Raw genomic sequence first — 13,371 nt, 5'->3', positions numbered from 1 at the left:
TTGCAGGGAGCTCTGTAGATTGTTCCATATATGGGGTGCAAAGAAACCAAATGCAGATTTAACCAGCTCTGTGGAGACTGAAGGGATCTCAATAGTTAGCCATCCCTGAGACAGGGTTTGGTCATTCGTACATCTAAAGTTTATTAATGACGTTAGGTACGGCGGAAGTTTATTGTTCCCGCAAGCAAGAGGGAGGCCGGTGACATCAGAGGGCACCATCATGCTTATAGAAAAGGACATTCAACAAGCACAGCACTTACACAAATGATTGGCTGAGAGAACTTGATGATAAAAAGATTGTGGGGGCTGTTTTGTTAGACTTCAGTGCGGCTTTTGACATTATCGATCATAGTCTGCTGCTGGAAAAACATATGTGTTATGGCTTTACACCCCCTGCTATAATGTGGATAAAGAGTTACTTGTCTAACAGAACACAGAGGGTGTTCTTTAATGGAAGCCTCTCAAACATAATCCAGGAAGAATCAGGAATTCCCCAGGGCAGCTGTCTAGGCCCCTTGCTTTTTTCCATCTTTACAAACGACATGCCACTGGCTTTGAGTATGGCCAGTGTGTCTATGTATGCGGTTGACTCAACACTATACACATCAGCTACTACAGCAACTGAAATAACTGCAACACTTAAGAAAGAGTTGCAATTAGTTTTGGAATGGGTGGCAAGGAATAAGTTAGTCCTGAATATTTCCATTGTATTTGGGTCAAATCATTCACTAAACCCTAAACCTCAACTACATCTCGTAATGAATAATGTGGAAATTGAGCGAGTTGAGGTGACTAAACTGCTAGGAGTAACCCTGGATTGTAGCCTGTCATGGTCAAAGCATATTGATACAACAGTAGCTAAAATGGGGAGAAGTATGTCCATAATTAAGCGCTGCTCTGCCTTCTTAACAACACTATCAACAAGGCAGGTCCTACAGGCCCTAGTTTTGTCGCACCTAGACTACTGTTCAGTAGTGTGGTCAGGTGCCACAAAGAGGGACTTGGGAAAATTGCAGTTGGCTCAGAACAGGGCAGCACGGCTGGCCCTTTAAAAGTACACGGAGAGCTAACATTGATGACATGCATGTCAGTCTCTCCTGGCTCAGAGTGGAAGAGAGATTGACTTCATCACTGCTTGTTTTTGTGAGAGGTGTTGACGACGAGCTGAATGTAGAGAGCTGTCTTTTGGAATACTGGCACACAGCTCGGACACCCATGCATACCCCACAAGACATGCCACCAGAGGTCTCTTCACAGTCCCCAAGTCCAGAACAGACTATGGGAGGCGCACAGTACTACATAGAGCCATGACTACATGGAACTCTATTCCATATCAGGTAACTGATGCAAGCAGTAGAATCAGATTTTAAAAAAAACAGGTAAAAATACACCTTGTGGAACAGCGGGGACTGTGAAGAGACACACACACAGGCACATACACACATACTCACTCTACACACACGTACACATGGATGTTGTATTGTAAATATGTTATAGTGGAGTAGTGGCCTGAGGGAACACACTAAATGTATTGGGTTAAGTGTTATGAAATATAATGTCATGTAATATTTTAAATTGTATATAACTGCTTTAATGTTGCAGGACCCAAGGAAGAGTAGCTGCTGCCTTGGCAGGGATCCTTAATAAATACAAATACAAATACAAATCAGACCAACTTCTTAAATGGCCCACTACATGAAGTTTGCCCTTTTTTTTGCTCAAAACATATTTTTGTTACCTTAAGTGTGTGGTCTAAGGCACTGCATCGCAGTACTAGCTGTGCCACTAGAGATCCTGGTCCGAATCCAGGCTCTGTCGTAGCCGGCCGCGACTGGGAGACCCATGGGGCGGCGTACAATTGGCCCAGCGTCGTCCAGGGTAGGGGAGGGAATGGCCGGCAGGGATGTAGCTCAGTTGGTAGAGCATGGCGTTTGCAACGCCAGGGTTGTGGGTTCGATTCCCACGGGGGGTATGCACTCACTAACTGTAAGTCGCTCTGGATAAGAGCGTCTGCTAAATGACTAAAATGTAAAAATGTATATTACTGTATTAAGACTAGGGATATTGTTTTTCAGCAGGAAAAGTAAAAGAATAGCTGGAGTACGTCTTTCAGCCCCTTAAGCCTTGTCCCAAGACACACATCAACAGACACCACACAGTCTGATACAGCTAACTGACGCAATGACCCTGTCCCTCATGCATGTGAACAGACGCCACTCAACCTACTGATAGAATATCTACCTAAAACCCAAAAGCTCTGTCCCCACAATACACATGACACTTACCTCTAACCCAACACACATCAACAGATGCCACACAGTCTGACACAACACCTCCCTCTAACCCCAAAACCCTGTCCCCAAGGAGACACACATCAACAGACACCACACAATCTGACATAAGTTATTGACACAATGCCCCTGTCCCTCAGTCATGTTAACAGACACCCCACAACTTGCTGACACTGTCCCTCTGCTAAATCAACCTACCTCCAACCTCAAACCTCTTCCCCAAGAGACATCAGAAATGTCAAAAGTGTGGTTATACGGCTATATGAATACAGCAATGTGGGTTTGATTGAATTGAGTGGTAGTGGGACTTCAATTGGAGGTCTTGGAGCAGTTTTGTGATTGGAGGCTTTGTCTGTCTGTCTTCTCCCAGGCCAATGAGAAGGAGGACATCCGCATGAAGAATGTCCCTGTTCCTGTCTACTGTCGCCCCCTAGTGGAGAAGGACCCCAACAGGAAGGTAAACAAACAAACAAAGATGTACTTGGTTAAAGCCACAATCTGCAATATTTACCGCTGTTCAATCAATCGTCATGTTAATTCATTATATATATATATATATATATATATATATACCCATTGATTCTTGAAGAGTATTACTTATAAATGCTTCAAATGCTTATAAATCATAACCAAAAAGTTGTTTTACTCCAATGTTAACGATGTGTGTAAACAAACTCTGTGTAGTTGTGGTGTGCGGCGGGCGTGGACCTGACGGGATGGAAGACGTGCACTCAGGAAGTGATGATAGTAAAGGCTGCCCCCGGCAACGGGGTTAAGAATCCTCTAGCCATAGAGGAGGGAGAGGGAGGAGACGGCAAGAGCAGCCACAGCTCACCAGAGAAGAGACAGGTACTGTCTGGATTTCTATCTCTTGATCTATATGGTTTGTTAGTTAATTTAGCTATTTGTTTTAGTTTGAAAATATACTTATTGCCACTTCTTCCGTTTCTCTCCCCCACCTCTCCCTCCTTTCTCTGTCCCTCCCCCTTTCCTTCCCCCAGTCTAAGGAGCTCCATGAAACAGACACTATGAGCAGCAGAGTCTGGATCCTGACCAGTACCCACTCGGCCAGCAAGGTGTTAAATAATACTTTTTTGAATCTAATAATTTCATTGTAAGTTGTATTTCAGCTTGTTGCTGCCGTTTGTACAATTTGAAAAATAATGAAAAAACATTATTATCATTATCATCATCAAGGTGGTCATCATTGATGCCAACCAGCCCGGCTCGTTGGTCGACCAGTTCTACGTCTGCAATGCCCACGTGCTCTGCATCTCCAGCGTGCCAGGTTAGCGGTCAAACCATAACACGACCACATAAAGTAGCATTCCCCACCTGGATCAAATCTACCGCAACATGACCATAGTATTCAACTACCATAACACAGTTACTGACCACCCAGACCCCACGTTCTCTGCATCTCCAGCGTGCCAGGTCTACCGCAACTTGACAATTTAGCACCCTACTACCATAATAACACAACCAGATCTACTACCACAACATGACCACATACAGTAGCACTCACCATCTGGACCAAATCTACTGCAATTTGACCACTTAGTAATCTACTGCTATAATAACATGACTAACGACCACCTATCCTACACCCTATCTATTAATGCAACACGACCATATAGCACTCTCCACCTGAACCAAATCTACTACCATAACATGATCATAGTATTCAGATCAAATCAACATAATATTCGGAATGTATTCAGAGCACTTGACTTTTCCACATTTTGTTACATTACAGCCTTATTCTAAAATTGATTAAATAGTTTTTGTCCCTCATCAATCTACACACATTACTCCATAATGACAAAGCAAAAACAGGTTTTTAGACATTAGACATTTTTACACACGTTTTCAGACCCTTTACTCAGTACTTTGTTGAAGCACCTTTGGCAGCAATTACAGCCTCGAGTCTTCGTGGGTATGACGCTACAAGCTTGGCACACCTGTATTTGGGGAGTTTCTCCCATTCTTCTCTGCAGGTCCTCTCAAGCTCTGTCAGGTTGGATGGGTAGCGTCGCTGCACAGCTTTTTTCAGGTCTCTCCAGAGATGTTTGATCGGGTTCAAGTCCGGGCTCTGGCTGGGCCACCCAAGGACATTCAGAAACTTGTCCTGAAGCCACTCCTGCGTTGTTTTGGCTGTGTGCTTAGGGTCGTTGTCCTGTTGGAAGGTGAACCTTCGTTCCAGTCTGAGGTCCTGGGCGCTCTGGAGCAGGTTTTCATCAAGGATCTCTCTGTACTTTGCTCCGTTCATCTTTCCCTCGAGCCTAACTAGTCCCAGTCCCTGCCGCTAAAAAACATTCACACCGCATGATGCTGCCACCACCATGCATCACCGTAGGGATGGTGCCAGGTTTCCTCCACACATTCAGGCCAAAGAGTTCAATCTTGGTTTCATCAGACCAGATAATCTTGTTTCTCATGGTCTGAGAGTTATTTCTCCACAGAGGAACTCTGAAGCTCTGTCATAGTGACCATCAGGTTCTTGGTCACCTCCCTGACCAAGGCCCTTCTCCCCCGATTGCTCAGTTTGGCCGGGCGGCCAGCTCTAGGAAAAGTCTTGGTGGTTCCAAACTTCTTCCATTTAAGAATGATGGAGGCCACTGTGTTCGTGGGAACCTTCAATGCTGCAGAAATGTTTTGGTACCCTTCCCCAGATCTGTGCCTCGACACAATCCTGTCTCTGAACTCTAAGGACAATTCCTTCGACCTCATGGCTTGTTTTCTGCTCTGACATGCACTGTCAACTGTGGGACCTTACATAGACAGGTGTGTGCCTTTCCAAATCATGTCCAATCAATTGAATTTACAACAGGTGGACTCCAATCAAGTTGTAGAAACATCTCAAGGATGATCAATGGAAACAGGATGCACCTGAGCTCAATTTCAAAGCTCATAGCAAAGGGTCTGAATACTTATGTAAATAAGGTATTTCTGTTTTCGCTTTGTCATTATGTGGTATTGTGTGAATAAGGCTCTAGCGTAACAAAATATGGAAAAACGGAAAGGGTCTGAATACTTTCCGAATGCACTGTAATTCCACATCTACTGAACTAGAATCACCTCTAACGTTTGTGTTTTTCTGTGTTTGCATATGTGCGTGTCTATGTGTGCGTTTCTGTGTGTCTGTCTGCAGCGGCCAGTGAGAGTGACTACCCGGCGGGTGAGATCGTGCTGGACTCTGGGGAGGGTGGTGGTGGTGAGGAGACAGGCGGGGTGGAGGGCATGCTAGCAGGCATCACCCTGGTGGGCTGTGCCACCAACTGTAGCGTGGTCCGCAGCAACTGCTCCTCGCGCACCGACACACCCATACTGGACCGGGGACAAGGTGAGAAACTCAGATATTTATCTACAGTGCCTTCAGAAAGTATTCATATCCCTTGACTTATTCCACATTTTGTTGTGTTACAGCCTGAATTCAAAAAGGATTAAATAGATTTTTGTTCTCACCCATCTACACACAATAACCCATAATGACAAAGTGAAAACATGTTTTTAGAAATGTTAGCAAATTAATTGAAAATGAAATACAGAAATATCTCATTTACATAAGTATTCACACCCATGGGTCAATACTTTGTAGAAGATCCTTTATCAGCGATATCTGTTTGGGTTTTTTGCGGTCAATTTGCAGTCTACAAATTATTCATAATTATGTTCCGGCCCCCTGACCATCCACTCAAGAAAAAATCGGCCCACGGCTGAATCTAGTTGATGATCCCTGCTGTACAGGCTTACTTATTTTTCCTCTGTCAATTAGGTTAGTATTCTGGAGTAACGACAATGTGGTTGATCCATCCTCAGTTTTCTCCTATCATTGCCATTAAACTCTAACTGTTTTAAAGTGACATTTACATAATTTAGTAGACGCTCTTATCCAGAGCGACTTACATTGGCTTCATGGTGAAATCCCTGAGCGGTTTCCTTCCTCTCCGGCAACTGAGTTAGGAAGGACGCCTTTGTAGTGACTGGGTGTATTTTAATTAATAACTTCACCATGTTCAAAGGGATATTCAATGTCTGCTTTTTATTTAATTTTTTTAAATCTACCAATAGGTGCTTTGGAAAACCTCCCTGGTCTTTGTGATTGAATCTGTGTTTGAGATTCAATGCTCGACTGAGGGACCTCACAGATTGTAATTGTATGTGTGGGGAGATGAGGTAGTCATAAAAAAATCATGTTATACACTATTATTGCACACAGAGTGAGTCCATGCAACTTATTGTGTGACTTGTTAAGCAAGTTACTCATGAACATATTTAGGCTTGCCTTAACAAAGGGGTGTGAATACTTTCTGAAGACACTGTACATTACACTGTGTATGTATCATCAAGCTTGCAATGAAAAAATATAGGCTTTAATTGTGGCACTTTCAAAGTTGACACCAAGTGCTGAAATGTCTCTCCCTGTGACCCTGTCCCCCCCCCCAGCCCCTGTCAGTGGGAAGCTGCACCCAGCCCAGTCAGTTGAAGAGTTATAAGTATAGTTAATAGGCCTTCACATGTTTTTAAAATTCCAATATGATATCGATAGTAAATAAAACAAATTTCAACTGATATCGATAGGGACTTTCCATATTAGTGCCCATCTCTAGTTAATAGGTATAGTTGGTATAGTTATAGTAGTATATAGGGTATAATGTCTCTCCCTGTGTCCCTGTCGCCTCAGCCCCCATGGCTCCACCACTCAGTGGGAAGCTGCACCCAGCCCAGTCAGCAGAGGAGGCCACAGAGGCTACAGAGGTGGCTGAGCCGGCCGCCAACGAGACAGACGACACCTTGGGACCTCCAGGGCCCTTCATGGAGCACGTCTTCACAGACCCCCAGCCTCCAGTGGTTGATGCTGGCCAATACGACCGGTAAGACACACGATTTGACCAGATTTTAATTGCTAGTAGTTGTAAAGAGAGGGAATATTGCCAGTACATTTTTGAAAGGTTGTCATTGAAACTTTGAAAGAAGGTGTATTTACATGCACTAAAGTTTGATTTGATTTAGATTTAGTCTAACCTCTACTATTTAAATCGTTTAGTCATCTCTCAAAATTTCTGACGACATGCTACAGTAGTTGGATTTGCCACCGTGTGGACTGTGGTAGTCTCTAGTGGACTTCAAGACAAGTCTCTGTTTGTGTCCCCTGTCAGGTGTGCAGGCCAGTCGAAAGAGGAGTCTAACTCCCCACCCCAGGAGACGGAGGATGGAAGCGACGACCCCAAAGCTGGCACCAGCGTCGCCCCCACCATGTGGCTGGGAGCACAAAATGGCTGGTGGGTAACTAAACACTAAATACCTAGCTAGCGGCGGGAATGTAATACGGGACATCATAGTGATGTTGTTTTCTGGTTGTTTTCTGGTTTTCTAAAAAGGTGAAAAAAAATCATTTTACAACTCTTGACCACGATGTCACAAAAAACATCATAATGATTTTTTCGCCAAACAGTTTTGCCTGCATATGTCTCCCAACCCATAACCCATAACCCTAACCCATAAAACCCTGTCTCTATCTATGTCCTACCTAACCGTAACATCCTTTCTCTAGGCTTTACGTCCATTCGGCCGTGGCCAACTGGAAGAAGTGTCTCCACTCCATCAAACTGAAGGACTCTGTGCTCAGTCTAGTGTAAGTCCCCCACTACTGACCACTGTCTGCTTTTAGAATGGCCATTTTTACCAGTCCTTGATTGATGTTGTAGTAAATGGGTGCATGTTGCTTTGTATAACGTTGGCTTGATTGTCTCTGTTTCAGGCATGTGAAGGGTCGTGTGCTGGTGGCTCTGGCAGACGGGACACTGGCTATCTTCCACAGATCTGAGGGTAACGTAAACTTAACCCTAACCTACCTAGTTCTTCTGAGCTCTCACTTATGAGCCTTAACCATTAACTGTTTGTTGTGCTCAAAAAATGACATTCCATGAGAGCAACATAGCAAATGTACTTTTTCTAATCATGATTTAAAGCTTTACATCATTTGTTTATGTGTGTGTGGTGTATCTCTGTATCTCCAGGTGGGCAGTGGGACCTGTCTAACTACCACCTGATGGACCTGGGTAGACCGCACCACTCTATCCGCTGCATGGCCATGGTCCATGACAAGGTGTGGTGTGGCTACAAGAACAAGATCCACGTCATCCAGCCCAAGAGCATGCAGATAGAGGTGGGTCACAGGAGGGGAGGGACTGTTTGTATAGTAGAGGAAGTTGCAAAGTAACCTTTTCTGAGACCTGGAGACTCACGTTAGCTCCCAGACACAATGTCAAGACATTAGCACAGTGGGCTAACACAGTCTTGAGTCTATCTGCAGTTATGTAGCTCAGTTGGTAGAGCATGGCGCTTGCAACGCCAGGGTTGTGGGTTCGTTTCCCGCGGGGGGCCAGTATGAAAATGTATGCACTCACTAACTGTAAGTCACTCTGGATAAGAGCGTCTGCTAAATGACTCAAATGTAAAACAATGTTGGGGAGAGGTCATGTAATGTCGCTCCACATTGATAATATTCTGAAATAAATCAATGTAAATCAATCAACCAATCCTACCTTCTCCACCCTTCACCCCCCTACCCACTCTCCCCCGTCAGAAGTCCTTTGACGCCCACCCTCGCAGGGAGAGCCAGGTGAGGCAGCTGGCGTGGATCGGGGATGGGGTGTGGGTGTCAATCCGTCTGGACTCCACGCTGCGTCTCTACCATGCCCTCACACACCAGCACCTACAGGATGTCGACATCGAACCCTACGTCAGCAAGATGCTGGGTAGGAAGAACCTAAGCTAAACAGCAGGAATGGAGTCAATTTCCATTTTAATTCAGTCAATTCAGAAAGTAAACAAAAATTCCAATTCCAGTTTTCCTCTAAGAGAAAGAGGTGGAATTGGAATTACAGTTTACTTCCTGAATTGACTGAATTGAAATGGAATTGACCCGAACCATGCTATCCAGCTCTGGCTAGGCTGGTGGTCCAAGATCTGTTTGTGTTGTATAGCCAATTTCTATGTTTGTTGTCATATCAAGACAATGACTATAGGAGTTTCCAAGACAGCCCAAACAGATCAGATCTGGGACCAGCAGGCTAAGCTTCGGCCAACTCATTGATAGGACACCATATTATTTGACCCCACTTTAGTCTATTGAGATGCATCCAATGTATGTGTTCTCTCTCTCGCTCTGATTGACAGGTACTGGCAAGCTGGGCTTCTCCTTTGTGCGAATAACAGCCCTTCTGATTGGTGGAAACCGCCTGTGGGTGGGGACTGGGAATGGTGTGGTCATCTCCATACCACTGACAGAGAGTGAGTTTGAGTGGCGCGCACACGCGCTTTAACCCTACCTCTTTGATTCCACTATTCTGTGTTTTTGTCTGCTTCTGTATTTTAGTTTCCCTTTCTATACTGAACAAAAATATAAATGCAACAATTTCAAAGGTTTTACTGAGTTACAGTTCATATAAGGAAATCAGTCAATTGAAATAAATTAATTAGGCCCTAATCTATGGATTTCACATGACTGGGAATACAGATATGCATCTGTTGGTCACAGATACCTTAAAAATCAAAGTAGGGGCATGGGTCAGAATCTGGTGTGACCACTATTTGCCTCATACAGCGCGAGACATCTCCTTCTCATAGAGTTGATCAGACTGTTGATTTGTGGCCTGTGGAATATTGTCCCACTCCTCTTCAATGGCTGTGCGAAGTTGCTGGATATTGACGGGAACTGGAACACGCTGTCGTACACGTCGATTCAGAGCATCCCAAACATACTAAATGTGTCACGTCTGGTGAGCATGCAGGCCATGGAAGAACTGGGGCATTTTCAGCTTCCAGGAATTGTCTACAGATCCTTGCAACATGGGGCCGTGCGTTATCATGCTGAAACATGAGGTGATGTCGGCGGATGAATGGCACGACAATGGGCCTCAGGATCTCGTCACGGTATATCTGTGCATTTAAATTTCCAGCGATAAAATGCAATTGTGTTTGTTGTCCGTAGCTTATACCTGCCTATATCATAACCCCACCGCCACCACGGGGCACTCTGTTCACAATGTTGACATCAGCAAACCGCTCGCCCAAATTCTCTAAAACGACGTTGGTGGCTTATGGTAGAGAAATGAACATTAAATGGTGGACATTCCTGCAGTCAGCATGCCAATTGCATGCTCCCTCAAAACTTGAGACATCTGTGGCATTGTGTTGTGGGACAAAACTGTTCATTTTAGAGTGGGTTTGTATTGTCCCCAGCACAAGGTGCACCTGTGTAGTGATCATGCTGTTTAATTAGCTTCTTGATATGACACACCTGTCAGGTGGATGGATTATCTTGGCAAAGGAGAAATGCTCACTAACAGGGATGTAGACAAATTTGTGCACAAAATTTGAGAGAAATAAGCTTTTTGTGCGTATGGAACATTTCTAGGATCTTTTATTTCACCTCATGAAACATGGGACCAACACTTTACATGTTACGTTTATATTTTTGTTCAGTGTATATTGGTCTGGCTATTTTTCTGTCTTCTCTTATTCCTTGATGGCTTCTCTTGTTTTTCTATCTATTTTATGGCTGGTATCCCTTTAGTTGTCCTCCCTGTCCTGATTGTCACTCTTGTCAACTCTCTCCTCTCCTCCCTCCCTCTCTCCTCACTCTCTCCACTCCTCCTTCTCGCCTCTCCTCCCTCCTTCCCTCCCTTAGCGGTAGTCCTTCATCGGGGACAGCTCCTAGGTCTGAGGGGTAAGTTAGGACTCCCTCTGTCCCAAAGGGATGATGTCACATACATCTTCTTACCTCCATCTCGCCTTTATCGCTCTCCAACGTAGGCCTGGTTCAGTTTCAATCCACCCTTATTCCCCTAATGTTCACATATCTGATAGACTGGATAGGTGTGAGTAATATAGTGATTGGACAGGAGTAAGTTATAGGATATGGCACTTGTGGAGATCTGAGAGGATTAGATAGCCCTCCAACAGGACAAGCACATGTTCTTTCATAAGGCTGCCTGCCACCTATCCAGTCATTTCAGATCTGTCGACCACAAAGGGGACGAGGTTCTAGGGGCCGAAATGCAACAGGGACAGAAACAGTGGTCCTGTGGTCTAGATCTGATTCAGGGAAATCACTTTTGTTCACGTGTAACTCTGCATGCTATCTTCAGGTGTTGTAAAGTACTGTATATAATGCATTGGCACACATATATGTCGAGTATGGTGTTAATGTATGTATATGTGTGAGTCATATTTGTATGCTATTTGTGTGATGAATGTGGATCATTTCAGCGACTTAGTCAATATATTAGGTAATGGGGTTTTGGGGATGCCTTGTCCCGTCATTATTGCATGTTGATGGCATGTTTTAGTATTGCTACTATTTCAGTATTCAGATTTCTTATTTTTCACCATCTGCAAATTCATAAGTGGATGACCACAGGCTTATTCAGTGGGTTGCCACGTACAGAGAATTGCAGGTAGAAATGTTACAGCCGACAGTTTCCTATTCTGCATGACAGAGGGATGTCTGTTCTATATTACACATTTCTATTTTAAATGTTCTGTAACGATGTAGCCTGCCCATTTGATGGGTCTTATTGGCAAGCCTGCTCTGTGTGTGCTATTGTGATTGGATGGTCTCATGCATCAATGTCCTTGTCCTATTCGCTGGTCTGTCAAATGTCAGCTGTTCTTATTGGCTATTGATTTTACTCTCATCCCAATAGCCAATAAGGTGTCTCCAACGTCGTCCGGCGGCGTGGCTGGGGGTGTGATTCATGTGTATGCGGACGACAACCCAGAGAAAAGCAGCGGCAGCTTCATCCCATACTGCTCCATGGCCCAGGCTCAGCTCTGTTTCCATGGACACAGAGATGCCGTCAAGTTCTTTGTCTCTGTGCCAGGTCAGTTAGTAATCATAATTTGATTTGATTTGATAAAGTCAATAAAAGTAAATAGAGTTTATTATCCCCTTAAACGCATTAAATCAAATGTGTAGTTATTGACTAACTAAACAAGTATACCTACTGTCAATACTCTCAACTTGATGTATTTGAGGACTGTGAGGATGGACCAGGTTGTCAACTGGGCACTAAAATGCAAAAGTGGTTCACAGTGTTTAATTTGTGGGTATCTATTGGTAAGGTCCTTTAGTACTATGTGACAACTGCTGATGTAAAAAGGGTATTATAAATACAATTGAGTGACTGATCTGTTTCTCATTACCTGTTTAAAATATATATATATATACATATATAATATTTTGTTTTTCTGTTTTTCTGTCAGGCAACGTGTTGGCCACCCTAAATGGTAGTGTGCTGGACAGCCCGTCAGAGGGTCAGGGGTCCTCGGCACAGCCGGAGGCTGAGGCTCAGAGTGTACACAACGTCCTGGTGCTGAGTGGAGGGGAGGGCTACATCGACTTCCGCATCGGTGAGGAAAATCACTCACTCACGCATGCACGCACACACTGCCATATACACGCAAGTCCATGTGGTGCTCTTTTTGAATTCCAAATCGAATTCTACTTGTCTCCAGATTCTCTACCCTTGTTCATTTCACTTTATGGATTTAAAATACCAATCCAATGCTTTTATATGTGTGGATGTGCAGAAACACTTCAGTACAAAGGTGACAGACACAGTTCATGTTCATGCTAACTGACTCTCTCACTTCATCTATGTGTCAGGTGATGGCGAGGACGACGAGACAGAGGAAGGGGAGGTGCCGGGGGGCGCCCCGCAGATGAAGCCTGCCGTGTGCAAAGCCGAGCGGAGCCATATCATCGTGTGGCAGGTGTCCTACGTCCCCGAGTGACACTCCCACCCTCAAGGGTCACCTTGCGTCCCCCTGTCCCCCCTTCTTGCGCCCAGATTATCACCCCCTTCCCCCATCCTAAAACTAACCCACCCTACCCACCCCGCTCCTCCCTGCCCCTGTATCTACCCCTGGTCATGATGTAACTATCCCTAGGCTTGGGAACGACCCCTCAGCCCCTGTACGTACTATTACACCCCTTTTAACTATCGATATCCCCCCAAAGACCTTGTAACTACCTATTGCCTTGTAATTATCACTCCCCCAGTCCAGTAAC

At 44.6% G+C, this 13,371-nt stretch overlaps 1 protein-coding gene across 1 annotated transcript in view; it reads left to right on the top strand.

Moving 5' to 3' along the window:
• Positions 1-13,094, top strand: part of LOC311104220 (C-Jun-amino-terminal kinase-interacting protein 3-like) — a gene marked incomplete at both ends in the record, with an annotated part of 66,626 nt that extends 53,532 nt beyond the window's left edge. Inside the window, 16 exons of the mRNA XM_084145958.1 lie at positions 2,662-2,748; positions 2,976-3,140; positions 3,293-3,367; positions 3,489-3,579; positions 5,443-5,634; positions 6,976-7,165; positions 7,451-7,573; positions 7,846-7,926; positions 8,053-8,120; positions 8,312-8,460; positions 8,881-9,052; positions 9,474-9,587; positions 10,987-11,025; positions 12,005-12,181; positions 12,564-12,710; positions 12,967-13,094. Of these exons, the coding sequence (XP_084002084.1) occupies positions 2,662-2,748; positions 2,976-3,140; positions 3,293-3,367; positions 3,489-3,579; positions 5,443-5,634; positions 6,976-7,165; positions 7,451-7,573; positions 7,846-7,926; positions 8,053-8,120; positions 8,312-8,460; positions 8,881-9,052; positions 9,474-9,587; positions 10,987-11,025; positions 12,005-12,181; positions 12,564-12,710; positions 12,967-13,094 (1,998 nt within the window). The remainder of the gene's footprint in view (positions 1-2,661; positions 2,749-2,975; positions 3,141-3,292; positions 3,368-3,488; positions 3,580-5,442; positions 5,635-6,975; positions 7,166-7,450; positions 7,574-7,845; positions 7,927-8,052; positions 8,121-8,311; positions 8,461-8,880; positions 9,053-9,473; positions 9,588-10,986; positions 11,026-12,004; positions 12,182-12,563; positions 12,711-12,966) is intronic.
• Positions 13,095-13,371: the final 277 nt, after the last annotated feature.

Source organism: Coregonus lavaretus (assembly GCF_964263955.1).
Source record: "Coregonus lavaretus genome assembly, chromosome: 28".
Lineage (NCBI taxonomy): Eukaryota > Metazoa > Chordata > Actinopteri > Salmoniformes > Salmonidae > Coregonus > Coregonus lavaretus.
This window is presented reverse-complemented; position numbering and strand designations above follow the sequence as displayed.